This window comes from Spermophilus citellus (genome assembly GCF_964194105.1).
Source record: "Spermophilus citellus genome assembly, chromosome: 2".
NCBI classification, from domain to species: Eukaryota; Metazoa; Chordata; class Mammalia; order Rodentia; family Sciuridae; genus Spermophilus; species Spermophilus citellus.
In genome coordinates this window covers 14,337,445-14,365,282 of record NC_138183.1, presented here as the reverse complement: position 1 = coordinate 14,365,282, position 27,838 = coordinate 14,337,445, and the positions used below count along the sequence as shown (strand labels likewise).

The following is a 27,838-nucleotide window of genomic DNA, read 5'->3' as shown; positions in this document are numbered from 1 at the left end:
GGATTTCTAGATTTGAAATCTAGATTTCTAAATCTAGTTTAAAAAACCCCAGACCTATCAACACTGAGTTTATTTCAGCTAATGACCAAACAGTAAGAGCTGAGTAAGAGCCCTAAGATGTACTCTCCAGACTTCTGCACAATCCTCCCTAGAACATTCTATTCACTTATGTTACCTACAAGACTCCCTCAGGCATTTGAGACTCCCTCAGGTTTTGTTTAATTTAGGACAATTGCTTTACTTTAAAGATGATGAAGGTGTGGAAAGGAAAGTTAATCTGCCTGAGGCCAAAGTTCCAGTTAGAGGCAAAGGAAGAAACCAAGTCAGATTCAGACTTCTTTCCTTCCCAGTTAGAAGATTGCCTCCCTACAGAATCCAGACTCCAATCATCATCAAATCCACCAATTACTTAGTTTTCTAAGTGGAAACTCATATTTTCTACATTCACCATTTACTCATCCTTTTCATATGATCAATTTCCTTAATAACTTATCTCCAACATGACGAGAACAATAAATCAGAGATCAGATGAAACTGCAATATCAACTTCTGCACACTCCTGTGGATGCAGGACTGGAAGGAATCTTAGCTGAACACCTGGTTGCACAGACAAGGAAACCAGAGACCAGAGAAGTGTTGCCTGACACTGCAGAGCTCCTATGTAACACTCAATCACCAATCAGAGACTCTATGTCACTTGTGCTATCACCAAGGCAGGTGGGAGGGGACCAGTTTTTTCCACAGGGAATACAAACTACAGAGCTCCCTCACATGTTAACCATGGCCAACCTTGACTCTGCCAAGAACTAGGGTTTAGAATGAGTTGTGAACAATCAATTTATAGAATTAGATTTGCACTGGAAGACAGACTTTCTGTAGAACTTGTATTTGATGGAAAATTTGTGTCACAGGACTCAATGGTCTTTTTAACACTGGCTCTTATAAAAAGCTAAGCCCCATATGAGAGAAGTTGCTATAACAACATCATAGCACCTTTGCTTCAAATTCAAAAGAAAAAAAGGCTATGGTAAGAAGCTTTAATAACAGACTGAATGTGATTTTTATAGGCAACCAATTAGCAAATTAATGAACCATTTCACTTTCTTAAAACCAATATTCCACTCAAGAAAGATGAACCCAAAAATCATCCTCTTATCCTGACCAACATAACTAAGTACAAATGAAGTCAATGGTGTACCCTATTAGCATGCTGCGCTGTATGTCAATAAAACAAACCCTCCCCCACCCTGAGCCCTGGCCCCTGGCAAACATAGATAAATGATTGTGCACTGCGTGATGATACCATTAGGTGAGAACTTTGGTTCATGCAGTCGGCTGCCACAGAGGTTGCACTCAAAACCTGCAGCCCCGGCACCCAAAGTCAATCAGTGGTGGTGGTTTGTGGCATCAGCCGTGCTCCTTCCACAACACCAGGTGAATACTGTGGTCAGGCATGCTGGTGGCAAAGACCAAGCCTGTGTCATTGTGCCCATCCAGTCCATTCAGCCAGGATGCTTCGCCTGCCAGGAAGCTCGAACCTCTCTTTGATTTCCTGTACTCTGGCAAAGGCCAACGGCTAATCAGGCTCTCTGTCCGCAAGTCCATGATGTACAAGTAGCGGTTGTCAAACAGCAGGGCAAAGACATCTCCAAAGCCAAGCAAGGCCAAGTTTGCTATCTCAGGAATCTTGATGACCCTACAAGGATGAAAGGGATCATGAAGCAGAAGGTAACTTTGCTTCTGTTTATGTCACTGAAATCTTTTCTGGAGACATTTAAAACCAGCATAAAATTCAAGTAAATTTAGAATTAAATGAAAGTATCTGATAAAAAGAAAAATATGAAGCCAGACACAGTGGTGCACCCCTGTAATCCCAACAACTAAGGAGGCAGTAGGAGAACTGCAAGTTCAAGGCCAACCCCAGCAATCCCTAAGCAACTTAGCGAGCCCCTGTCTCAAAAAATAAAAAGAGGCCTGGGAATGCAGCTCTGTGGTAAAGTACCTCCGGGTGTTTTCAGTTTAACTAACATGTAAGAGAGTAGTGTTTGATCAAAGTTTATAAAAGCACAAAACATCCATCCAAGCTACAAAAGATCTTACAGATTATCTAAGTTAACATCCTCATTTATATTTATAAACACACACACACACACACACACACACACACACACACTAGTTGCAGAAGGGTCACATTAACTTTATTTATTTATTTTTATGTGGTTCTAAGGATAGAACCACCTCACACGTGCTAGGCAAGAGCTCTACCACTGAGCCACAACCCCAGCTCCAACATCCTTTTTTTTAAAATATGAAAACTGAAGCCCAGACAAGGTACACCCTTTGGCTAAAGATTCACAACTTGTCAGTTACCAGTTAGAACCAGACTGACAAGAGTCAACTCCTACCATTAGGTAAAAAGACTTATTCATAAAGTCCTAAATAATAGATTCTGTAATACAGAACAAGCCTAAAGCCAAGTGACTATAGATCTACTCTGCTCACCAGGCAGCAAACAAGTGGGTTTCTCTCTAAGAATAAAGGCTAAAAAGTTGTTAGAGCAAACTGGGCAATCTGTGAGGCAGCCCCAACTTTTGCACACTGGTAGTTTCTAAAATGTCAAAGGCACAAAATGGGAGAGATCTAATTAAGCATCAACATAAATGAAGAAGAGAAAAAAAATAGTTTCTGTAATTTGCACCCTTAGTGGGAGCAAAATGTTGATAAGGAAAGTTAATGTCTTCCTTCTTTGGAGGCACTAGAAAAAAAGTTGTAAGATATGGGGCATATAACTACTCTTCTACAATATGGTTGGCCTCCTGGGGGAGGGAAGTTCAGCTTATGTGTTAACAAGGACACTATTAAACCAGTGTTATGTCCAAGAGTCCAGCCAGAATTGAGAGGGCTGGTAACCAGAACAAGTAAGGAACACCTGAAGGACATTAGCTGAGAATGGAGAAAAAGAATGGGGCAGGGACATCATTACCTCTAAACAGCAGAGGATGTGTATAAGAGAAAGGCCAAACATTACAAGGTCTAGAAGACGAACTAGGATCAAAAGAAAAAATCACAAAGAAGCAAATTTCATTTTGATATTAGGAAGGAAGGAGACTTTATGTTTTATCTAGCATTTACCAAGTACCCGACACAATTAACATGTTATCACCGTCCTCAAAATGTGGTGAGGTAAAGGTTTATCCTCATTTTACACACAGCTAGTATGATGTAGACCTAGCATTTCAGCCCAGATCTGTCTTGACTCCAGAACCTTCTTTTTTCTACATACAGCACCTTTCTATGAGGAGAGCACTAAGCATCTCCAATCAATGTGTACAACTCCTGAATGAATGGATAAGGGCAAAAATGAATGGTTTCAACCGAATAGATGTGTTTTTAGTGTCAGACATGCTGAATAATAACTGGGTCCCTGAGAAAAGATGAGTAAATGGTGTTCGTCCTTTGGAACAGGGAAGGTACAACATATATAACTGTGAATATAAGACCATGCTCAACACAAACACCACACTGTATATAATGGAAACATCAAGGAATTCTATCTTAAATATCATTCTACCTTTTATCAGATGGCCTTGGAAGAGCATTATTTCTTTCCTGAATAAGTGGAATTGGGTATTTCATATGGAAGACAATATTAAAGGACTCTCTCAATTTTACAAATTCTGTCACAAGCCAAATGTTTTCTTACAATCTGATAATCTTTTATTTCAAAAAATTCTGCAATAGTAATAATATCTATAGGGACAACACTTCTATGAAACTAAGAAAACTGTTAAGTACTGCTAGTCCTCTGCTTGAAAAGCAGATGAGAAAATAAGCTCACCTTCTTAGACTGAAAACAGAAGAAAACTCCTATTAAAACAGAACTATTTAGATGCCTACATTTAAGAATAGCATTCATCCAAAGTCAATCACTAAACATTCTCTATGGTACAAGCCTTTATAAACAGGCTACAGGATGAAGCCTGAACCCAGGGAAAGGAGGGAACTCGGATTAACTTCAAATAAAGGGGAAATAGAGCTTCCAATTAATGTTCTTCAGATGAAATATAATCACAGTAACTCATTCATCATTCTCTACCTGGTGATTATGTTCATTCACTCAACAAATATTTATTGAGAATCTAAAGTATACTAGCTGCTATTGGAAGTAGGATTAAGTTGTTAAAAAAAAAAAAAGGCAAAGTTCTTTACACACATACAAACTGTGCAAAACTGAATTTATTAGCCAAACCTGCTTCTCCGTTTCCTCACTCACTCATTCACCCAAGTGCTCAAGCTAGGAAACATGGCAACCACCTAACTCTCCACCTTACTCAAATCAGAGATTCAATCACCAAGCTTTATTGATTTTACCTGCTGAATTTTTCTCTAATGTATTCATTACTACCTCTATTACCACAGTTCCAGTCTAAGACACCATCTTAGCTTATAGTATTGCCAATAGCTTTCTATTGATTGCTCCCCAAGAGTAAATCACTTAACTCCTTTCAGTAAGTTCTCTTCACAATGAAGTCTGATTTTGTTACCACCTTGCTTAAATCTTTACACTCTCTGATGACTCCCTACCATCCTCCTATCTGCAGTCACACTGGTGTATTCCTCAGACTGGTTTTTCAGTCTGCAACACTCCTCACAACAGACCCAACAGGCACATATCCTTTAGGGCTCAATTCAAACATCTCTTCTTCAAGGGAATTACCCTGTATTATGTTCCTTCTATTCCAATCATTTAAAAATTGTATTTAGCTTTGTGTGCGTGCACACACAGAGCTGGGGTTTGTGAGCGTGGGCTGTGTGCAAGATAAGACAGGCAAGCCCTCTACCACTAAACTACCCCAGCTCCTATAGTTTGTTACTGAATGTCAGTCTTCCTTCTTACTAATCAGTAATTTCCATGAATTTGTTAAGTATTTCTTCTACTTCCCAGTGCACATCAAAATGTGTGACACATAGGCAGTTGTTCAATAAATACTTGCTAATGAATAAAACAATGGTACAATGAACATAAATATAAACTGCTACAAAAGAGATCCAAAGGAAGCTAGGGAAAATAGCTAGAAACTCTGGTAAGGCCTACATCATTAATGTAAAGAAAAGTATAACTGGAAACATGGAAATCTGGGGGGGCTATAGAGAGAGGGCTTAACAAAAAAGATAAGCTGATTCCAAAGACTGAAACAAATATGTTGCAGAAATAGAACACAGGTCATGATAAGCTTGCAGGCCCTTTTACTTCTGATCACATTAGACCTGTAAACAGACATCCCTGCTAGCAGTCTAAGTCTTTGAACCTAAGTAACCCTCTATGCTGTACTGAGATAACCTAGCTCAAGAGATTACATCACATCTCACACTTATTGAGCAACATGCTGTCATCCGTGCTCTGCTCCTTTTCAATTAGCATCAAAGCTTAAGTGGTCCAACAAGATCTTAGCAACTTAGGCAATAGGTTTTGTACTAGGGTTTCAAAAGAGGTTGGTTTGTGTTTGGAAGAGAAAAAGCAGAGATAAAGTAGTCCCCTTTTCAAAGAAAACTGTGAACCATGAGCTTCCTATCAGCAAATAATCTTGGATGTTCATTACTTAAAGCTAGAGCATCCAAACACTAAACACCAACGAACTTTCCCCTGGCACTCTAGACACTATTCTGAGTAGAAAGTATATACGAGAAAGGTAGACTTGGGATCAAACGGAAGCCTTTAAAGAAAGACAGTAAGCACTGAAATGATTATGATACCTCTATTCTACCTTACTTTTGCTCTCCTCTCAAAATTTTAATTCAAAATAAAATATTAAACTGTAAAAGATGTGATTTTCCCATGGTGAATACTTAAAACTTTTTTTTTTTTGCAAAATATCAAGTTCTTTCAAAAATTTATTCTCTCACTTTTTGTCGCCTTAGGCTTCCTTGTATGATATATATATATATATATGCCCACTGAATAAGCTAGCCAAGGATGAATGAGTGTTGGATTACAGTAAGTTGTGGAACACAGAGCAAGACCCCCATTACATCTCAGCATCAGTTTCTCCCATCTATAAAATGAAGAGCTTAGACTAATGTTTTTTGGAGATATGTCACTCTTTTCTTCTCAAAGCACAAGCATCAATCATTTCTAGAAATTACTCTGACAGTTCTGAAATCTAACTGGTCAGAAATGTTGGTGTGACTCAGAGACACAAATGAGGTTGTAACTTTGTGACCAAAGAGACTGGGGTCAATCAAAGTCCTGTTGGCTAGTATGAACAGATCCCATTCAAGATGATCTCAAACAGTTATGTATAAAAACAATGAAGGGAATGTTCAATTTTCTCTAACTCTCCCAAGCTGGCATTTACTGAATCATGCTGTGAAACACTATTTCTGTGAATTATTTATAGGTGTGTGCACCTTAGGTATAAAGTATAGAAGTTAAACAAATTCAGACAGGTTTCTCAATATAGAGTTTCTCAGAGTTACTAGTAACAAAGATCTGTCAGGTCCCTACTAGATCCTCACCATAGGCATTTCATTTAACATTCACTTTATAGATGAGGAAACTGAAACAGAGGAGTCAAGACATTTACACAAAATCATGCCCCCAATTAGAGATGGCACCTATTCTTAAACCGAAGTCTCATCACTAATGTAAATTCTCTCACTTATCATATGGCACTGGCTTCCATCAGTCCTATATGCTAATAGATATTTCCAATGTCCAAGGAGGACCTATAATAAGCAAGAAATCACAAAATTATTTGTCCATGGACCTCTTGTTTATTTCTTTAAAGGGAAACCATGCTAGTTACACTTTCTTTAGCTAGCTGTCTTTCTACTAATCAATAGAAGGCCACTTGATGCCTAAACCCCACAGAGGTTGAGAAGGCTCACACAGTAATTCCTACTATGCAGTATGACTTACCAGAATTAAAGGAGATCTGAAAGAGCTTCTCATCCAAGCACTGCATTTTCCAAAAAAGTATGTTACATTCAAAGAGTGGAAGTAGTTCACGACTTAGAGTAGGGGAGGGCATAGAACCCTGATCTTCAGGTTTCAGCATATAACCCTTTCTTGCTCACTTACTGTCTCTAAATCATTTTGCCTAGGTGAGCTACTCAATATATATATTCCGTGTATAACTGATATATTAAGTATTTCATAATAAAGCAAGCTATTGATGGTATATTCAAAAATATAGTCTTGTTGCTGGGCATGGTGACACACACCTGTAATTCCAACAGCTCAGGAAGCTGATGCAGGAGGATGATCAAAGCCAGCCTCAGCAAAAGTGAGGCACTGAGCAACTAAGTGAGACCCATCTCTAAATAAAATACAAAGTAGGGCTGGAGATGTGGCTCAATGGTCAAATACCCCTTGAATTCAATCTCCAGTACCCACCCCCCCAAAAAATATAGTCTTGTCTTTATTACTGAACTGCAAATAATTTTCAAAGATAAAGCATAAGGTCCAAGGAAACATTACCTGAGAATATCATAACTGGCAAAGTCCCATTGGTAGAGACCAAGTGCTGAACTACAAACAATGTATTTGCCATCAAAATGAAGTCTCGGCTGCAGGCAGATACTTCTATCCTCAGAGACAGACAATGTCTTTAAGCACTTGCAGTTGATTTCTCTCCCAATTGGCCAAATCTACAGAAAACAAAGTTAGGAAAGATGACAGATCACATCACCACAAAAAAGCTTGTTCTTAAAGTGTCTTGTATTTGCTAAAGTCAGAAACAAAAAAGTGAAATATACTGCAAAGACCCAGGTTTTATAGCCAAGAGTCATGGATTAAAGTCCTGATTCTTCTGCATGATTTTAGATAAAATATTTAACCTCTCTGAATCTCTGCTCCTGCAAGGAAAATAATGCCTACCACAAAGATGACTAAAAAGATGCAAGAATCACATATGAGAATGTTTTGTAAATTCTTTACAAATCATTATAGCATAAGAAAGCTTGTTTCATAGTTTAGATCTAAGAAAGAACTGAAGAAAGCAGGAGGTTTTTTTTTTGTTGTGGGGGGGGGGGCGTTGAACTCAGGGGCACTCAATCACCGAGTCACATCTCCAGCCTTATTTTAAATTTTATTTAGAGACAGGGTCTTACTGAGTTGTTCAGTGCCTTGCTTTTGCTGAAACTGGCTTTGAACTCATGATCCTCCTGCCTCAGTCTTCCAAGCCACTGGGATTATAGGTGTGCACCACCATGCCTGGCTGGTAGATGTCTTAACAGGAAGAATGAGTGCAAAATAAATTTTTGTGTGTTTCTTTTTCATTGACAAATTAAGAGTTAGAAACTGCGTACCACATAGAGCTACCAAACATCCTCTCTCCCGATGGATTTAAGATGACTTAGACAAAGACACTCTTAGTCTTCCCCTTGGAACATTCTCCCTTTGCCATAATACTTTAATTTTCTTGTATTTGCCAGTTTTTCTTTGATAATTAACAGAGGTAAAAAAAAAAAAAAAACTCACCTTGATCTCATATTTGTCTGCACTTAAAAGGATGTAGTCTCCAGGGCTGTGCAAGAGAGACTTGACTTTGCACTTCTGCAAAACCACCTACAAATATCAACATCTATGTTACAAAAAGATCCTTTTAATGCTGCTCCAAAATACTGATTTTATTTCACTTTTAAAACAGAAGATGAGCTTGAAATATGGTATGCTACAATAGCTAAACTATAACTCTATTACCAAATTAACCTATATTAAGATTTCTGCTACAACTAGATTCTCTGTTTTTAGAAGTATCTAAAAGTGTCCATGTTGGCAGCATTTAATCAGTATGGAAGAAGACATTAATTAAGTAATTTTAAAAATTATAAAATATGACATAATATAAAACATAAGCAACAGAAAATGTCCTTACATATAAAAGTAAATGATCTGTTTTCATAAATATGTACATTATAAAGAAAAAAAGACATTACTTTATCTGTATATGTAACTACATGACCAATATGATTCTGCAATAAGTATACTCAGAAAAATGAGAAACTGTATCCCAACTATGTATGATATATCAAAGTATATAAGTGCATCCTACTGTCATGTATAACTAATTAAAACAAATTAAAAAATTAAAATTAAAAAAAAAAAAAAACCACTGGACTTGGAACCAGAATCTGCCATATACTAAACTCAACTCTTTTAACCTTGGACAAGACCAAATAACCTTTTTTTTTTCTTTCAATGCTAGAGACTGAACCCAGGGTTGCATGCATGCTAAGCAAACACTCTACCAATTCTATCTAACCTCTTACCTTCCTCATCTTTAAAATAGAAAGCAAGGTACCTATTATCTTTTTTCTTTTAATATTTTTTAGTTTCAGGTGGACTTAATATCTTTATTTTTATTTATATGTGGTGCTGAGGATCAACCCAGTGCCTTATACAAGTCAGGCAAGCACTCTCCACTGAGCCACAACTCCAGCCCCAAGGCACCTATAATCTTACCTCACATAACTGAAGTGAACATAAAATTAAACCATGTAAGTAACAGTAGTATTGTAATTTAAAAAATCCCATTATCACTTGGGATAATCTATAAACACTACATTATAGTTATTTAAAAAAAATAACATTATAGTTATTTTAAAAAACTAAATCAGCATGAAGTGAAACAGGAGGCAAGATTTACTCATTCAGAAGTCTGGGTTGGAGATTCAACTGAAACTGATGGACCTGCTATTAAGTATTAGGTACCTTGCTAGGTTCACTTCCAACATATATCATTTAACAGTCACAGGAACTTAGCAGATGACAAAACTCAGTTCCTGAAGGTGAAAGTAACTTGTTTGAGACATCATAGGCATATTTTGACTCAAGTCTACTGTTTTCTCTTACACCAAGTTGCCTTATAATATATACCTTCTCCATTTATAAATGTGATTTGCTCAAAATATAATATTGATCTTCTCACAGACTGCTCTCCCTTCAGCTCTACCTATTTCAGAAAAAGACATAATACCCATCCAATCTAAAATCTATCAGTTCTCTGATTCTTCATCCCCTACAATGAATCAGTATGTTTAGGTGACTTTACCTTAAAAGCATGTCTCCATGTGTGACCCTCTTTCTTCATTACCACTCAAGTCCAAGTCATGAGCATCTTTTGCTTAAACTAAGCCTAACTATTCACCCTGTTGTCTACTCATTTTTTAAAAACATAAATCAGACCCTTGATCAGAGCTTCCAATACTTCCTATTATACTTTTGGCATCTACCATCTTTACTCTGGCCTAATAAGTCATACATGATGACTATATCCATGAGTCTCTCTCAATGAAGAACAGCTACACTGGCCTTCTTCCAGGTCATCAAATGTTCCAGATTCTTATTCTTATACCCCCTGAAACACTCTTTTTCCCGCTCTTCCCACAGTTACCACCTATTGATTTTTCATGGTTTATCTCTTCTCCAAAAGCTTTCCCTGAACTAATTAAATAAGATACCTTTCAGGATTCTTATAAAACACTGTACTCCTCTTTAACAGAATTTGTAATTATGTAGCATTTATTTGCAAAATTACTGTTTAATAACTATTTGTCATATTAGACCAACATGCATAGGGCTATTCTGCTCACTCCTGTATCCTCAGCCCCTCACAAAAAGCTCAAGAGAAGTGCTTATACATGGCATATCCTTTAATAATATACTGTATTTGACCTAGCAAAAATCTTGTTTTGAAAATTAGAAAACGCAACATTTTGTTTGAAATCTTCTATTTTTCTTTACTTTGCCCCACTTTTTTTTTTTTTTTTTTTTTGCAGTGCTGGAGATTAAACCCAGGGCCTTGTAGACAAGCACTCCACCATTGAGATACATGACTCCATTTTAAACACAAAAATTGGAAGGAGGAAAAAAAAGTGAAGGCTGCTCATCTGATTAAAAGAGAGACATGAAAAATAAATAAATAAAAGAGAAACATGAGCATCTGAAAAAGGGCAAAAAGCACCCCAATCCTACCAGAAACACCTTCAAAATTCTGGTGCATAAATACATTTAGAAACTGGCATTATTCTCCACATACACTTTTATATGGAACCTGTCTTATTGTGAGCATTTTTCCACACCCATGTGTCATATATTTGTTAAACTATTTACCCAGTGCCTTCCACAGAGGGGTCATTACTGTACACTACCATGCTTTGTGTCTGCATTTATTCCACTTACAACTCATCTACCAATTATAAGGCAGAGTCTACCATCCTCTCCACTGCCCACCCGCAAAAAGCCTGGTGACAAGGAGATTTCTTCCAAGTCTTCATACCTTGGTGACCCATTCCGTGTGCCCAGTAAGTGTGTTCAGGCATGTCCCAGCAGATAAAGCCCATACTTTCACAGTGAAGTCTGCAGAGCCACTCACCAAGATATCCAGTTCATCATTGTAGTCCACGCTAAACACTAGTGCATATAAATACATAAAGTTAAAACACGCCTCTCTGTCAATGGTTCTTTTATAACAAGCATTCAATAATGTTTATTCTCCCCAGCTGCCCAACTACATAATTTCCTAACCTGAGCTACTGTAAGAATGGTGCTACTCAACCAGCAATTTTATGATAAGAAAATCTATTTCAAATTTCTTTTTTTTTTTTTTAGAGAGAGAGAGGGGGGGGAGGGAGGGAGGGAGAATTTTTAATATTTATTTTTTAGTTCTCGGCGGACACAACATCTTTGTTGGTATGTGGTGCTGAGGATCGAACCCGGGCCGCACGCATGCCAGGCGAGCGCGCTACCGCTTGAGCCACATCCCCAGCCCTCAAATTTCTTATTAAGATAGCTTATTATCCTAAAGTTGTAAAGTCCTGGGAACAATATAATCTCCGATATTTGTGCCACCTTCAGCATGAAGCAAAACCAGTGATTGAGAAAATGGCATTCCTTCTTAGGATTATCTGCAATAATAATAAAACAAAACGTAAAGAATATAAGCTGCAAAACAGTACCCAGGCTCAAGAAAAGTCAATGTAAAGAGGAAAAAAAAAACAAAAAAACAAAAAAACCAAGACTCTCAAAGGTTAGACTAAGACACCAAAACAATGTATGAATTCTTCACAGTTGTATACCTAGTACCTAAATCATTTCAGGCAGCACAGGGAGTACTATTTGTTTTTAAATATCTGCCAAGCTCTAAAGGACATTAGAGACCCAAAGATGAAGACATTTCCCTCCTTTAAGGAACTCTAAGTGGGGGGAAGTGGAGAAGTCCAGAAAGAAATAAAAGTTTACCTCTTGCTAGGGAAACACCAAGGAGAATGACTAACTCTGCCCAGGGCTATCAGGGAGGACTTCAGGGAAGAGGCGATATTGGAGATGGGCCCTGAAGGATGAGTAGAGTTTATCAAGAAAAGAAAAATAAAATTGCAAGTAGAGGGAACAGCAAAGGCATGGAGTTAAGAAAAGCCACAGCAACGTCCAGGAAACAGCAAGTAGAACATTTTTTAGAACAGGGCTCTCAAAGTTGAGAAGGATAAAATCACCTGGATGTCACTGTATATCTTGACACAGTGGAATGTTATACTCAGTTTAATATCTAAATTCCATACTAAATCATAAACCCAAATAATAATTTCTGAAATAAGTGATAGCAGATAGCAAAGATTGAAGACAAATATACAGAACAAACAAAATTAAAAAAAAAAAAAAAAAAAAAAAAAAAACGGTTTTAGCAGCAAAACAACTAGGTTTAGTTTAAAGAATACTGAGCACCAGAAGCAGTGTAAGGAATTCAGAACATAAGGGTGAACAAGACAGGCAAGATCCCTGTCCTCTGGAGCTTATGGTCTGATGGGGATATAAGGTTATGCTTACTTGTATGATGAGTGTTATGACAGTAATACAGGTTATGGGGAACAAGTAGAGGGGTCCAACCTGTTTAGGGAGTCCCAGAAGGATGCTCATAAACGTGAGGCTTAGGAGCATAAATTAAGACCCCGAGAGGCTAAACAGTACATAAATAGAGGAAAGAAAGAGGGAAGGTGATCCACAAGACTCCAGGAAATAGCTCAATATGATTTCTACATAAAACTCCAAAACAAAATGTAACACGGGGAACTCAAGTCTCAGGTTATATTCAAAAGACCAATTTTCTGCAAAATAGGTCTGGTATGTCTTTATTAAGAAACATTCACAGGCTGGGGTTGTGGCTCAATGGTAGAGCACTTGCCTAGCATGTGTGAGGCACTGGGTTCAATTCTCAGCACCGAGTATAAATAAATAAACAAAATAAAGATCCATCAACAACTAAAAAAAAAAAAAAAGAAGCATTCAGGCATCTATTCCTTTTATCTTTAGGTGGTTACGTGCTTTCACTGGTAGTCAAACAAGCTCCAATTAGACATAATCTGTGAAGATCACACAATCTGTGAACCACCATTGCTCCAAAAGATTTTTAGTCTTAAATCTATAAATAAAGTGGTCTGAATTTCCAAGTGCAGGACTCACTCAAGTTTGGAAGTATGGAATCTGATAAAAGCAAAAGTGACTGCACAACAGGATATAAATGAAATAGGAGAGAGGAACAACTACCCCTCCTTGCACAAGGGTACATGGAAGAATTTTTAAATGAGACAAGAAAAAGCAAAATTACTGAAAACATCCCAAATAAGGAATAAAATCTGGAATAAAACTGAGATAAAAGGAAATAACTCCAGTGACTAAGAAGAGTGAAAAATAGCAGGTTAAATTAAAAATATATATATAAATAGAGAATATATATACGACATACGTGGCTCCTGCTTTCAAAGAAAGATGCTAAAATAATTATAAAAATCCTTGAAAAAGGGCAACCCACCCGCCCCCGTGTGCCCCCGGAAGTGCTGTGTCCTGGCTCCGGAACTCCATTCCCAGCAGGCCACAGTGTTGTCAAAGGAGCCTGTCACAAGCTTCTGTTCATCAAACTTCACCGCTGCACAAGTGTGGGTCTGGATGCCATAAACGCACTGCCCTGTGCTCACATCCCACAGCTTTGCAGACAAGTCATCTGACCCTTCAAGAGAAAAGCAGGGAGGTTAATACAAAGCAAACACCCTGCAAAGGACAATTAATCCCAAAATCATAGTATTCTCAAAGCAAACGTTCAGCGATCACCTTCTCCGACTTTAAGGTTGAGAAAACCATAGAGAGGGCAACATGACTTGCTTAGTCACCAAAATGGTATCAAGCACACTCTGACAGAATCTAAGCTTTTTTGTTAGTCCTGTCCCTTAACTTACCAGGCTACAGTACTGGACTAAAGTATCATTTGGTGCTTTCACTTGAAAAAATTTATAAATATTTGGTTATTACAAGCTCTAATTTGGGTCTGTAATGGGTAGGTACTCCCTTTGGCTGCATGTTACACCTGCATGCTTGTCCACTACACAACAGTCCTGAACAAATAAGGAATGACGAATAGCAGAGCTGTCTGATAGAATATAGTCCAAAGACAAGCCAAAGATAAACCTTAGACCATGGGCTAAGTTCTGCAAAAGCCAACAGCTAATTTCCTGAGCCATCTTGAAATATATAAAGGAACATTAAAAAACAAAAAACAAAAACAAAAACAAAAAAACACCAGGAACAAATTACCCCCATTCACAGCAACTCGACAAAAAGCTTATGAAATCCCTTAAAATTCTGTGGGAAAAATCAGTTTTTTCTTTTGACTCTGATGAAAATGTTACATTAATCATGATGACAATTCAACATTGTTCTCTAAGTTTAAAATTCTAAACTCATATCTCACAATTTACTTTTAATTCAAAGACTTGACAAAAAGACCTTCTGAGGGCTGGAAATGTAGCTTAGTGGTGGAGCACTTGCCTTGCACCTGTGAGGCACTCAGTTCGATCCTCAGCACCATATAAAAATAAATAAACAAAATCGAGATATCACGTCCATTTATAACTAAAAAATATTTTTAAAAAAAGACATTGAGAAGATACCATAGTTGCTACAATCAGGATACCACATTCTAAGGAAAGCACTATATAAATAGTTCTGAAAGAGTTGAGGCATGCTAGTGCACACCTATAATCTCAAGAGGCGGGAGAATTGCAAGTTCAAAGCCAGCCTCAGCAACTTAATGAAGCCCTAAGCAACTTAGCAAGACTCTGTCTCAAAATAAAATATAAGGGCTGGGGGCCTGGGGTTGTGGCTCAGAAGTAGAGTGCTCACCTAGCACATTCAAAGCCCGGGGTTCAATCCTCAGTACCACATAAAAATAACAAAAAATAAAGGTATGGTGTCCAACTACAACTAAAAAAAGAAAATGAATATTAAAAAAGATATATATATATACACACACACACACACACACACATACACACACACACACACACACACACATATATGGGCTGGGTATGTGGCTCAGTGTTTAAGCATCCCTGGGTTTAATCCCTAGTTAAATAAAGCCAGACATAATTCCATCGTTAGTTAAGAGCCACTGTTTCAGACAGTGGAAAAGTAATCATTACTCAGAAAAGAATGAGACCATGACTTTAACTTTGGCAAACTCTATGAGTTACACTAAAATGGGTAGGAATACCACCCATTTCAGACTCAAATTCGAGCTTGTAATAACCAGCTATTTATAAATTTTTTTATTGCCACTTTGTTATTTTTGTGGGGCTGGACTTGGTTAGTAGGTTCTCAATGAGTATCTGAGACATTAGAACTATCCAGAGAGCTTTAAATAAAAGCAGGAGTTTGGGGCATACCTCAGTGCTAGAGCACTCGCCTAGCAAGAGAAAGCCCTTGGGTTCAATCCCCAGCACTGGATAAAATGAACACACACACAAAAGCAGGGCCCTATCTTTAGAGAATTTTAGAGTATCTAAAATGAAGTGCAATCATCTTGAGTTTGTCAGGTGATTCTAATTTATCAGCAACATTTTGAGAATCAAAGGTCTAAAATAGTGCTATCCAACAGAAATATAATATAAACTGCATACATTATATATCCTATTAGAAAATTTTTCTAAAGACATGAAGAAAATAATTTATCTACCTAACTCGATATGTTAAAAATGAAATATTTTATATTTTTTTACATTCTAAGTTTTTGAATCCTGGTATTTCACTTCACAGTTTGGACTAGCCACAGCTCAAGAACTCAAAAGTGAAATAGAAGTGGTAGCCACTATGCTGGGCAGCAGAGTCTAGATAGATAGTGTTTAAGCTCCTTCAGCTTGGACATTTTGTAACTGTATTCTAAAGGAGCTAGAGCAGGCAATCATTTTAGGTCCTAGATAAACTTGGTTCCGACTTATTTCCACTGTTCAATTGGGGTTTCATTCATTTATCCATTCAATATATATTTATAGGACTTCTGAGCAGGGAGGGCTCCTGCTCTCATGGCACTTATTATCTACTTGTGAAGACAAAAAGGCTAAACAAGCAAAAACAATTCAGTCAGTGGTAAACAGCACAAAAGTCCACAGCAAACATAAGGGGATAAAAAGCAAAAATGTCTCACATGAGGCTCCACTGAGATTGACTGTGCTCCTCAACATGCATGTGTTCTACAAACTTATCTCAGGAGCTGGCATGATCAGCTCCTCAACTATACTTCTCTTTGGATTTTAAGCCAGGTTTCAGCATATTTGAAGAAGGGATTTCATGGTTTAAAAAAACTAAGTTTTTACTAATTAAAATCTGACTCAGTTAATGAAACCAAAGAATAAAATATACAATGGAATAGTATATATGTATGTACGTACGTACGTACACACACACACATACACACACACACCCCAGAGGTCAGTAAAGCTTTCTCTGTGAAAGACCAGATAGTAAATACTTTAAGCTTTGTGAACTAGAATCTCTATTGCAATCACTCCTTTCTGCTTGACATGGTTCACAGTCCAGTTTGCCAACCCCAGGTATACACCTATTGACCATTATTAAGTATTTCTATATAACATAAATATTTGTGAGTAGGCATTGAGGCCAATTCATAAAGAAATATTTAGAACCATACTAAAAATTAAAAATTATTTACATAAATTGTCAAAATTAATTGCCTAAAATTTGGACACTGATGTTAAAAAAGAGTTTGGCCTGTGAAATAGTGGTAAAGTCAAGTGGGACCACTGGGTCGGAAAGATGTTTTGACTGTGACCTTTATCTACATTTCTGATAGACAATCATGACTGCATTGTGGAAAACAGTTTGAAGCAGGGAACAAGACCAGAGGCTATATATAAAGCTGGGTGCAGTGGTGCACGCCTGTAATCCCAGTGGCTCAGAAGACTGAGAAAGGAGGATCAAGAGTTAAAAGCCAGCCTCATCAATGGCGAGGCGCTAAGCAACTCAGTGAGAACTCAGTGAGACCCTGTCTCTAAATACATTTTTTTTTAAAAGGCTGGGGTTGTGGCTCAGTGCCCTGAATTCAATCCCCAGTACTAAAAAAAAAAAAAAAAAAAAAAAAGAAGGTCATAAAAAATCAAAGGGAGGAATATAGCTCAGTTGGTAGAGGGTTGCCTCACATGCACGAGATTCTTGGTTCTATCCCCAGCATCACAAAAAAAAAAAAAAAAAAAAAAAAAACAACGGGGTCAGGTGACACATGGATCACAAGCTCAAGGCCAACCTCAAAAACTTAGCAAAAACCTGTTTCAAAACAAGAAATAAAAAAGATCTGGTGATGTGGCTCAGTGATGAAGTGCCCTGGGTTCAATCCCCAATACAAAAAAAAAAAAAAAAAAAAAAGAAAGAAAGAAAGAAAAAATCTAAAGTGTGTCCATACACACAGAGAAATATTATTCAGCCTTAAAAAGGAATAAAATTCTAACATTGTTACAATGTGGAAGAACCTTAAAGACATTATGCTAAGAAAAGTCAGTCAGTCACAAAAGAACAAATACTACATGAGTCCACTTAGATGAGGTTTCTAGATTAGTCAAATTCACAGAAAGTAGAATGGAGGTTCCATAGGCTGGAGGAATAGGCAATTAGTGTTTAGCTGGTACAATTTCAGTTTGCAAGATGCAAAAAAAATTCTGGAGCTAGATGGTGGTGATGGTTGCACAATACTGTGAAAGTACTTACTGAGACAGAACTGTACACTTTAAAATGATAACTTTTGTTATGTGTCTGCCACAGCTTGAGAAGAAAAAAACTAAGGGATTTTCCCAACTAATTATTTAAACTAATTTTTTAGAAAAATGGGTCATTTGGTTTTACACTCTAAAGAAGTTTAAAAAGCAAAAAAGAAAACCAGGTTGAGTTATATTTTATAGTGGTTCAGATTACTCCTAAGGGTTAAACCTTTAGGAGCCACTGTTCTCCACTCCTTTCTGGTATTATTGTAGGCCTCTCCTCTGGATTCCCATTTGCTGCCCTGACTGTCACATTTTTTGAAAGAGGTCACCAATAATGCAGCCTAGAGGTGAAAGAGGATGAAATAAATGTATATGCTTCTATATCTCGTGAAAGAAAAAACCCTCTCAATTCTGAAAATAGTACGATACGAAAAAAATGAAGGGTACATAACAGAGAGGCAGAAAAATGAACTATAACCCAAATGGAGTAAACTATCTTATCAAGTTTAAATATTTAACTAGTAGAATCAGATCTCAGCTCTCGAAACACCTCTGAGGCATGTGACTCTAGTAACTAACCGAATAAACAAAACCAGCACCTCTTCAACACAGGCTGTCATTCGCCGTGAAACGCTTCATCACACTTGTTTCCTTCATTCTCTTCAGCACCCTTAACAAGGATCCACTCTAGGCTCGTCTTTTTCCTAACTCTCCTTTTAAAATGTTACTGCTCCAGCCATAGCTGTGATGTTACGAACTCCTAATCTTTCTCTTGAGCTCAGAGTACTCTTCAAAGCTCTGACTCTGCATTTCCAAATACCATGAGAACTCCCTTGGGCAACTGAATTCAGTTCATCCCAAACAGAATTCCATCTACCCTCTCAAACTCATTCCTTCATTTTCTAGTCTTGTTAGTAGTGCTATTATCTTCACAGATATACAAAGCTAGAAACCTAATCCATTTCTGAAACCTCTTCTCCTATAATACCGTCTTTATTGTTTGCTCTCTAAAAGTCACTGTAAACTTATTGCCAAATTCGGGATTTCACAATTCAAGTGAAAATGCAAGCTCTTGCCTCTCTCCACTATAGAGAGATAGCCTTTATTTATCAGCTCTGACAAATAAACTCTCATGTGTTAAAAAAAAAAAAAGAAAGAAAATGAAAGCTCTTAAGAAACAAGATGACATAAACACATATACAATTCTGCTACAGGTACTTCTCTCACTAGTAAACTCCCAGGGATGCTGCTATTTTAAAAAATGCTTTAAATTATTTAACAGCTATTGCATAATTTTCAATATGCAAACCTGGTGAATTTAATCAGAAAAAAAGAATAACATTAATATATAGGCACACAATGGGGCTGGGGATGTGGCTCAAGCAGTAGCGTGCTCGCCTGGCATGCGTGCAGCCCAGGTTCCATCCTCAGCACCACATACAAACAAAGATGTTGTGACCGCCAAAAACTAAAAAAAAAATAAATAAATATTAAAAAATATATATATAGGCACACTTAATAAACTAATTTTAAAATATAGGTTTGGGTGTTAAGGATGTAGCTCAATGGTAGCATACTTGCCTAGCATAGGGATGAAGGTGGGGGAGAGCAGGGCTAGGTGTATTTATTGTAGATATTAACTTTCCCAACAGAGAATTCAGGGAACTGTTTCCAATTGATTTCTGCTCTGAGTAATTACTGCTTTATTTTTTTGCATTTAAAAAATAAAGTATGAGAGCTGGGATTGTGGCTCAGCGGTAGAGTGCTCGCCAAGTGCAGGCGGGACCCAGGTTCGATCCTCAGCACCACATAAAGAAAAATAAAGGCATTGTATTTGTCCATCTACACCTAAAAAATAAATATTTTTTAAAAAATAAATAAAGTATGATGAAAGAAGAATAATTTTCTAAAGCTGCAGTGGCTGTGACACAATGAGTCAACAGTCAACATTTATGTAAATAGAAGGCAATACTGCATTTTAATCTTTTAAAAATACCTACCATAAATGGTGAGGCAAAAAAGAAATGGAAGAGCCATCACCATACTGGAAAAGTACATCAAAGTACATAGATACAGATGATATTGCTCCAACAATCAGGCTTATAAGACAGGGAGAATAATATAAGCATGAAATAACTTAATGCTTACAAATGACAAATCAAACCACTGCCTTAAATCAAATGCATACTTTATAAAACTGGCAAGGTGTCTGACATTTCAAAGAATACATTACCATGTGGGAAAATATACATCCATAAGGTAATGCAATTTTAAAACAACCTTGAGAAGTTATATTCTCTTAACTATTAAAAATGTTACAGGGGACCGAGGCTGTGGCTCAGTGGTAGAGTGCTTGCCTAGCACACGTGAGACACTGGGTTTGACCCCCAGCACCACATAAAAAAAATAAATAAAATAAAGGTATGGGCTGGGGTTGTGGCTCAATGGTAGAGCGCTCGCCTAGCAAGTGGGAGGCACTGGATTCGATCCTCAGCACCACATAGAAATAAAGATATTGTGTCCATCTACAACTAAAAAAAAAATTTTTTTAAAGTTAAAACTGTATCTGGTGAGACTAAAAGAGGGGCAAGTTATTTAAAATTTGCTGTGTACATGGCATCAATTCAGTATATCTGCAAAATCACTTAAGTGGAACTATAAAATCATTCAGACTTCTGGACCTGGTAATTCTACTTATCAGCTTCTGTTCCACATAAAGAATTCAGGAGAATAAAAGTAATGTAAAGATACTCATAAAAATAGGAGGGGAAAAAAACCCTGAATATATACTAACATGGAAATAGCTAAATAATGATATATTTCCACAGAGGAACAATTCATAATACTTATTAAAAGTGACAACTCTATAATTTAGGTAATGTACAAATGTTTTGTCAGAAATTATCCTGGATAAGGGCTGGGATTGTGGCTCAGTGGTAGAACGCTTGCCTAGCATGTGTGAGGCACTGGGTACAATTCTCAGCAACGCATATAAATAAACACCCACTGACAACTTAAAAAAAAATAATAATATACACACACACACACACACACACGTGTGTGTGTGTGTGCGTAGAATTAGAAAAAAGAACACCAAGTATCTTTATACAATACAATTGGGATCATTAATAAGAACTGCCTAGAGCGATTATAAACACTGCCTAAGAATTATTTACATTGCCTGTCAAAATGTGTTGCCTAAAATGTGGGCAGAGATTAAAACTATTTGTAGAAACACATACCCATTATAATCCAACAGTAATACACAAAGTTCCAAATTTTAATGATTACATATGTTATATAAAGTCACTTAATTGCCTAGTTTAAAAGTACACAATTCATTCCTATGTCCAAACTTTCAACTTCCAATTCTTAAAATCACAGGATTTTAGAACAAGGAAGAAAATCCTCCTTTCCCATATTTTTTATTGACAAGGAAATAATTCATCCAAAATGATCTAACTACTGGAAAAATTAACCTGTGTATTTTATTAGTTCTGTTCAAAAAGACCATTCAAGCAAGACTGCTAACAAATGAAGTATTAAAAATTAATGTAAAAAATTTAGCATTACAACTTTATCCTTAGTTACTACAATTTTACAGTTAATGTCCCATATTCACTTCAAAACTTTTCCATGCATGTAAAAGAAAATACATTTGGGAAAACATTTTAACAAATCATTTTCTCTGAAACATAAATCAGTGAAACAAGCTAATGTGTCTGACTTGTTCCTTGAATAGATACCAATTTTTTCACCTACTGACTCCTTTCCTACCCACCCCCCCGCCAAATCACTTAGAGTAAAAGAAACAGAATTAACCAACATGGAGGACTATACATGGAAGAAAAATATAGAAAAGATAATCTACAGCTTTTTCATTCACCTTATGCTTAGAAGAAAGTCTGAAGCTTTTTTTTTTCCTTTCATTAAACCTTATAAAAATGATTGTCTTCTACAGAGGGAAAGAAGATAAAGAGGGGTGGACAATATACTCAGAGGCTAGGAGGAATATGCCATTTCAGATAGCTGACATAATGAACACCTGACCCTCACAAGCTTGAGTAGTGTATTTTAAGATAAAATAAACAAAAACAACAACCAGCATATCTTACCTGTACAGAGAAGTCCATCTTTGTAGTAAAGTGCATACACTCTGGCACTGTGTCCAATTAATGATGAGGTCTCAAAGGCTTCATGGTCCTCCAGTTGCTTCATTCTTAAAATAGCCTTCAAATAAACCTTCTTCCAGTGCAAAGCGTCCTGAACAGAATCATCTATCTGCCAGCCCAAATTTTTACAAGCAGTCTGCCACACCTCTGTACAGGCACTTATCACCTTATTCCACTGTTTAGAGACGAGGCAGCATGTGAGTAAAGTCTGAGGATCAAGCCATTTTAACAAATAAAAACTGAGCTCCAAGGGAAGGAGTTTGAGGAAGTCTCGCTTGAGGAGAGTCTCCAGGTTATTGGAGAGATGCCTGAGCTGGACTGCCCCACTCAGACTAATCAGGTGATCCAGAGTTTCATTTTTCTGCAAGTCCGTCAGAGAAAGAAACGTAACAGAAATGTTATCAAGCCATGTCTCAAAGTCCTTTCTCTCCATAAGGTTATGGAAAAATTTACCTGTGGCACATCAAAATATTGTATTAGTTCTGTTCAAAAAGACCATTCAAGCAAGACTGCTAACAAATGAAGTATTAAAATTAATGTAAAAAATTTAGCATTACAACTTTATGCCTACAATTTTACAGTTATGTACCATATTCACCTTAAAACTCTTCCATGCACATAAAAGAAAATAAATTTGGGAAAACATTTTAACAAATCATTATCTCTGAAACATAAATCAGTGAAAAAGCTGATGTGTCTGACTTGTTCCTTTTGAAGTCTAGCACATGCTACATGCATTATCACAGTAAAAGACTTACAAATATTCATTCATAATGAAACAATGTATTCTATAATACATCCCCCTATCAGAGCTACTATACAATTACTTCCTTAATGAATTCCTTAATACACTTTATTTGAGCACTAAAATCATAAAAATAAGCATCAGATATAACAACCAGAAAGCAAGTCTCTGGAGCAGTAACCTAAGACATTACTTATTAGTTATCTTGCTAGGTTTAACTTAACCTGTCACCAAAACCACAGAACTGACTGCTTGCTTTTGTAATAGATGTCCAGGCAAAAAGGTATGAAGAAAAAGTCTTAAACATGTGTGCCAGAAACCCATGAGGGTCCTAGAAGCCTGCACAAATAAGGCAAATTGATAACGCTGATACTGTGGGGCACAGTGGCATACGCCTGTTACCCTAGCTCCTTGGGAGACTGAGGCAGGATTCCAAGTTATAGGCTGGCCTCAGTAACAAAGTTGAGACCTGCCCTCCCCCATCTCAAAAACACAAAAACAAAAAATAATAATCTTTTTTATTTATTTATTTTTCAGTTTTCGGTGGACACAACATCTTTATTTTATTTTTATGTGGTGTTGAGGATCGAACCCAGCGCCCCGCGCATGCCAGGCGAGCGCGTTACCGCTTGAGCCACATCCCCAGCCCAAAAAATAATAATCTTGATGCTTAAAACAAACAGTTATCACCATCTTCACTTTGCAGATGAGAAAACTACAGGTCACAGAAGATAAATTACTTGCCTATACTCACAGAGCTAGTAAAAGAGCAGAACAGAATGGAAGGCAGTGCTCTCAAGATCTGTACACCCAGTTGTCTATCTTAAGTCAGTGATAACCAGAAGAACCACAACCTGGTGACAAGATCTGGGGGGACTGTATCTGATTATACCATTTTTCCTTTTGGGAGAATGACAAATTGTTCCAAGACTAAATGGGACAAAAGAATTTTAAAGTATCCTGCATTAGTATCAACAGGCATCAATTCCCTCTTCATAATGTGTACTAAACTAATAAAAAGAGAACAAGAAAATAGAACAAACCAACTTAAAAAAAAAAAAAAAAAAAAAACCTCATCCCCAAGATTGGACATGTACTATTAGATGAGTGATAGGGTTTGTTTGTTTGTTTGTTTGTTTTAATACCAGGGATTGAACCCAAGGGCGCTCAACCAGTAAGCCACATCCTCAGCCCTTTTTTATATTTTATTTTGTGACAGGGTCTCACTGAATTGCTTAGGGCCTCGCTAAATTGCTGAGGCTGACTCTGAACTCAGGGCAGGTGGCAGGTCTCAACTTTGTTACCTAGGCCAGCCTATAACTTGGAATCCTCCTGCCTCAGCCTCCCAAGATGCTAGGATTATAGGTGTGCACCACTGTGCCCAGCTCCACAGGACTTTTTTAAAAAGCCTTTTAATCTGATTAGTTTCCTACAAGACTGACCTCTAATTTTTAAAATTTATGTCCATAATAACTGAAAAAGGAAATAAATTTCTTTCCGAAAAATCACCTAGATCACAACTTCACAAAAAGCCAGATCTCATCTTCCAACTTTAATATAAAGTGAGTAAACACATTTCCAATATCAAATTTGGCAAGAATGTATTCAGACAAAAAATAGTGTGACTTATTAGTTCACATCAGTCACATCTGCTATAGAATAGTTTTGGTTCCTGTAACTGTGATTGGACTTCAAGATAATATTTTTAAAGCTGAAGGATTTGAGCTAAAGGATGTATTAATTTATAAAAGATAACTTGGTTGCCAAAAATAGTTCACATCAAGTTTTATCAACTTATTACAAGATAACAAGCCCTCTTCTTCCTCTGTATCCTAGCAACCTTCTAGAACAATCCTTTTTGGAGGGATCCCCACATTGTCACAACAGCTAATTAATTAATATGATCAATTAAAAACACATGCTTTGGTATCTTTTTTTGTTGTTGTTTACAGTAAAGTGTGGAGGGACTTCCTTCACCACATCTACCCACACACACATACACACTATGACACACATCTGCTTACATTTCTGAGTTAAATGGCCACAAGGCAAATCTAAAATAATCATTAAAACATCATCAGGTTCTTACCATTCATGAATATTTAAGAGCAATCCTATAACAGGCCAAAGTAATGTGCCCATAAACTTTCCAGTGAGCACCTTTATTTTAAAAGCCCCCATCATGTCTAAGATGTATATATTTATATATTCTCCTAAGCCCTGAAAAGAATTTTTTGGTCCAGCTCTTACATTACGTTACTGTTCAACACCTACGGAGGCTATTTTCTAGTTCTTCACCTCCAATTCTTATGAAAAAGGTTTTTGTTTTTTTGTGTTTTGTTAAATAAAGTAGGTTTCATTAACTCTGCGGAATGTACTGTTAAAAACACCAATTTATCTCAGCACCACAAACAAGACAAAACAAACAAGCCACAGATTTTTAATTTTCTAAAAGAATTAACTAACTTTGGAAGGAACTTCCTTAAGGTCACAGGTCTAAACTGAACTCTTTTACAGTGCCTTTAGGAATATCATGTACTGGTAGCACAAGGTCTCCAGGGAGAAACCTCAGGAAGTAGAATTTCAATTCAACATGAGGAGGAGCTTTTAAATCATCAAAGCTTTCCAACAATGGAATAACCACCTCCAAAGTGAGTTTCCCATTACTGTGAATAATCTGGACAGCTGGATACAGACAAAGGCAGAATGGGATAAATGAAAATGCTTTGGAGTCAAATTTTTCACTGATTCAGCCACTTCCTATGTGATCATGGAAATGTTCAACTAACTTCTAAATTTCAATTCTGTCATTTGTGAAATGCAAATTACTATTCAACTTCAGGATTTTGAGAATAAGAAATAAAGCAGGGAGATGTGTGGCATAGTGCCCAACTTAGGGTAACTCAAATAGTACTTTTTATTAGTCTCATTACTATGAACATCTGGAAAGGATTCCTTTTTGTGGCACCGAGGCTGGAATGACATGACCACTGACATCCCTCCCAACCTTATCTTATCACAAAGTTTCTCTTAATACCTGGAAGAAAAATTTAAGGACTCAAACTTCCTGGGTTTAATTTTATAATTAAGGGTAGTTACTGAGTTGAGACTATAAATTGCTCACTAGGTACTTTTTCCTCTCTCCCCTACCCACATCCCCAGCTGTCTAACACTTATTTTCCCCACCTCAAACTCAACATTAAACTTGCCCTTCTGACTTTAATATTAACAATCACAAAGCTCTGAGGAAATACATATTGTGCTGAAAAGATTCCTAACTTGGGAGTTGAGACCTGGGTTTGATCTCTGGATCTGCAATTAATTTTCTCTGTTCCCTTAGGCAACTCTCTTATTTAAACTGGTTTCAAAGACTGAAGTAGTGCTCATAAACATTACCTCACTTGATCTTCACAAGTTCATAAAGGGTGTCAATATTATTGTCCTTACCTAACAAATGAGAAATTTATGGCCTAAGAAATGGAGTGGCATTTCCAGAATTGCATAGAAAGTATCAAGCTCACATCTTGACCAGTTTCCACCCTTCCCAAGCAAAACCAAATTTACACTCCAACACCTTATTAAAGACAGCACATTCTAGATAAAACAGTGTGAATGTTTTCTCTTCTTCTACTCCATCAGGACCTGGCCTAGTAAAGAATGAAAGCCAGACATATGTTAAGAAGAAGGCTTCCTCTTCCCTCTTTTTTCCTATCAAGCAGCTTTTAAAAAAAGGGGGGGGCGCTTTGAAAATGTACATTAGCCTATAAACTTACACATGTGTAAAACATCTTGTACACTTAAGAAAATAATAATATTGCTGCCTCCAGAGAGGCGAGATGAGGAAAGGGAGAGGTTCCTTTTACTCGTATAAATAAGGGCTCTCCAACTCCACTTGCTACCAAGTGACCTTGGGCAAATCATTCCACCTACCTCAAGTCCAGTTTCCTTACTTGTAAAAACAAGCGGCCACTAACAGCCTTTCACACCCATAAACTCAGGTTTGTGAGGATTTAAGCAGGATAAAGCACACACACACACAAAAAAAAATTTTTTGGTATAGAACCTGGCACACTGTAAGCACACAATAAATGCCAGCTACCATTGTTACTTAGAATATTTTTATCTTTGCTTTTTTCCAAGAGGCACCCCACATACACACCTGTTTCCATGGCATACCCACAATTGTGGCGCAGTCCCCCATATTACCACAACGGCTTATAATTCATAAATCACCTCGCCACACTTCCTCATCTTTCCAACTCCTGGTAGCCCTGGGACTCCAGTTATCTCATTTAGCACCTAGGAAACTGAGGAACTAGGAGGCAGGAGCTCCCAGACCTAATTTTCCCATCTCTAAAATGAACTCCAGATCCCGGAGCTGATTAGTAGCTCCCAGGTCCCCAGCTCCCGGAGCCATGCTCCGCGCGACACTGACCTGAGCGAGCGCCCCGGGGCCCGGGACCTCGCGCCGGGCTCACACCGAGTAGGCGCGCTCGGGCCGCCAGAGCCTCGCAGCGGCCGGGTCCGCTTCGCAGCCATGGCGCCTGCAGGGAGAGAAAGACAAACAGCCGGAGGAACCGCGGGTCAGCAGAGGCACGGGCGGCAGAGAGCCCCCTCCCTGACGGGCCCCGCCTCGCACACAGACCTGGACCTACGGCCGCCGCTCTGGGTCCGCAGCCTCACTGGGGAGCGGCTTCCGGTGCTGCTCGCGTCATCTCCGCGCGTCCCGCTGTCCCCCGGCGCCCGGCGGAAGCGGCTACACTTCCGGCCCCGCCCGAAAGGGGAGATGGGAAGGAAAGGGATGAGCCGGGAAGGCGGGGCACGCCGTGGGGCTCTCGCCTAGTTTATAGTGCAGCCAAGGCTCGACGGTATCTTCGGCTTC

The 27,838-nt window shown here is 37.7% G+C and overlaps 1 protein-coding gene across 3 annotated transcripts; it reads right to left on the bottom strand.

Annotated features, from left to right (window-relative positions):
* On the bottom strand, positions 1 to 27,713 carry FBXW2 (F-box and WD repeat domain containing 2). 3 transcript variants are annotated; one of them, XM_081281572.1, is made up of 8 exons: positions 27,602 to 27,713; positions 27,392 to 27,500; positions 22,155 to 22,664; positions 13,809 to 14,003; positions 11,283 to 11,416; positions 8,483 to 8,569; positions 7,481 to 7,650; positions 1 to 1,696 (listed from the first exon to the last, which is right to left on the bottom strand). In XM_081281572.1, exons 3-8 carry the CDS (start codon positions 22,642 to 22,644, stop codon positions 1,408 to 1,410), a joined length of 1,365 nt encoding a protein of 454 aa, XP_081137698.1. In that variant the 5' UTR covers positions 22,645 to 22,664; positions 27,392 to 27,500; positions 27,602 to 27,713; the 3' UTR covers positions 1 to 1,407. The 3 variants fall into 3 exon arrangements, with proteins under 3 accessions (XP_081137698.1, XP_081137699.1, XP_081137700.1); XM_081281573.1 differs by lacking the exon at positions 13,809 to 14,003; XM_081281574.1 differs by lacking the exons at positions 1 to 1,696; positions 7,481 to 7,650; positions 8,483 to 8,569 and adding an exon at positions 12,245 to 12,335 and having other exon boundaries at positions 11,285 to 11,416.
* Positions 27,714 to 27,838: the final 125 nt, after the last annotated feature.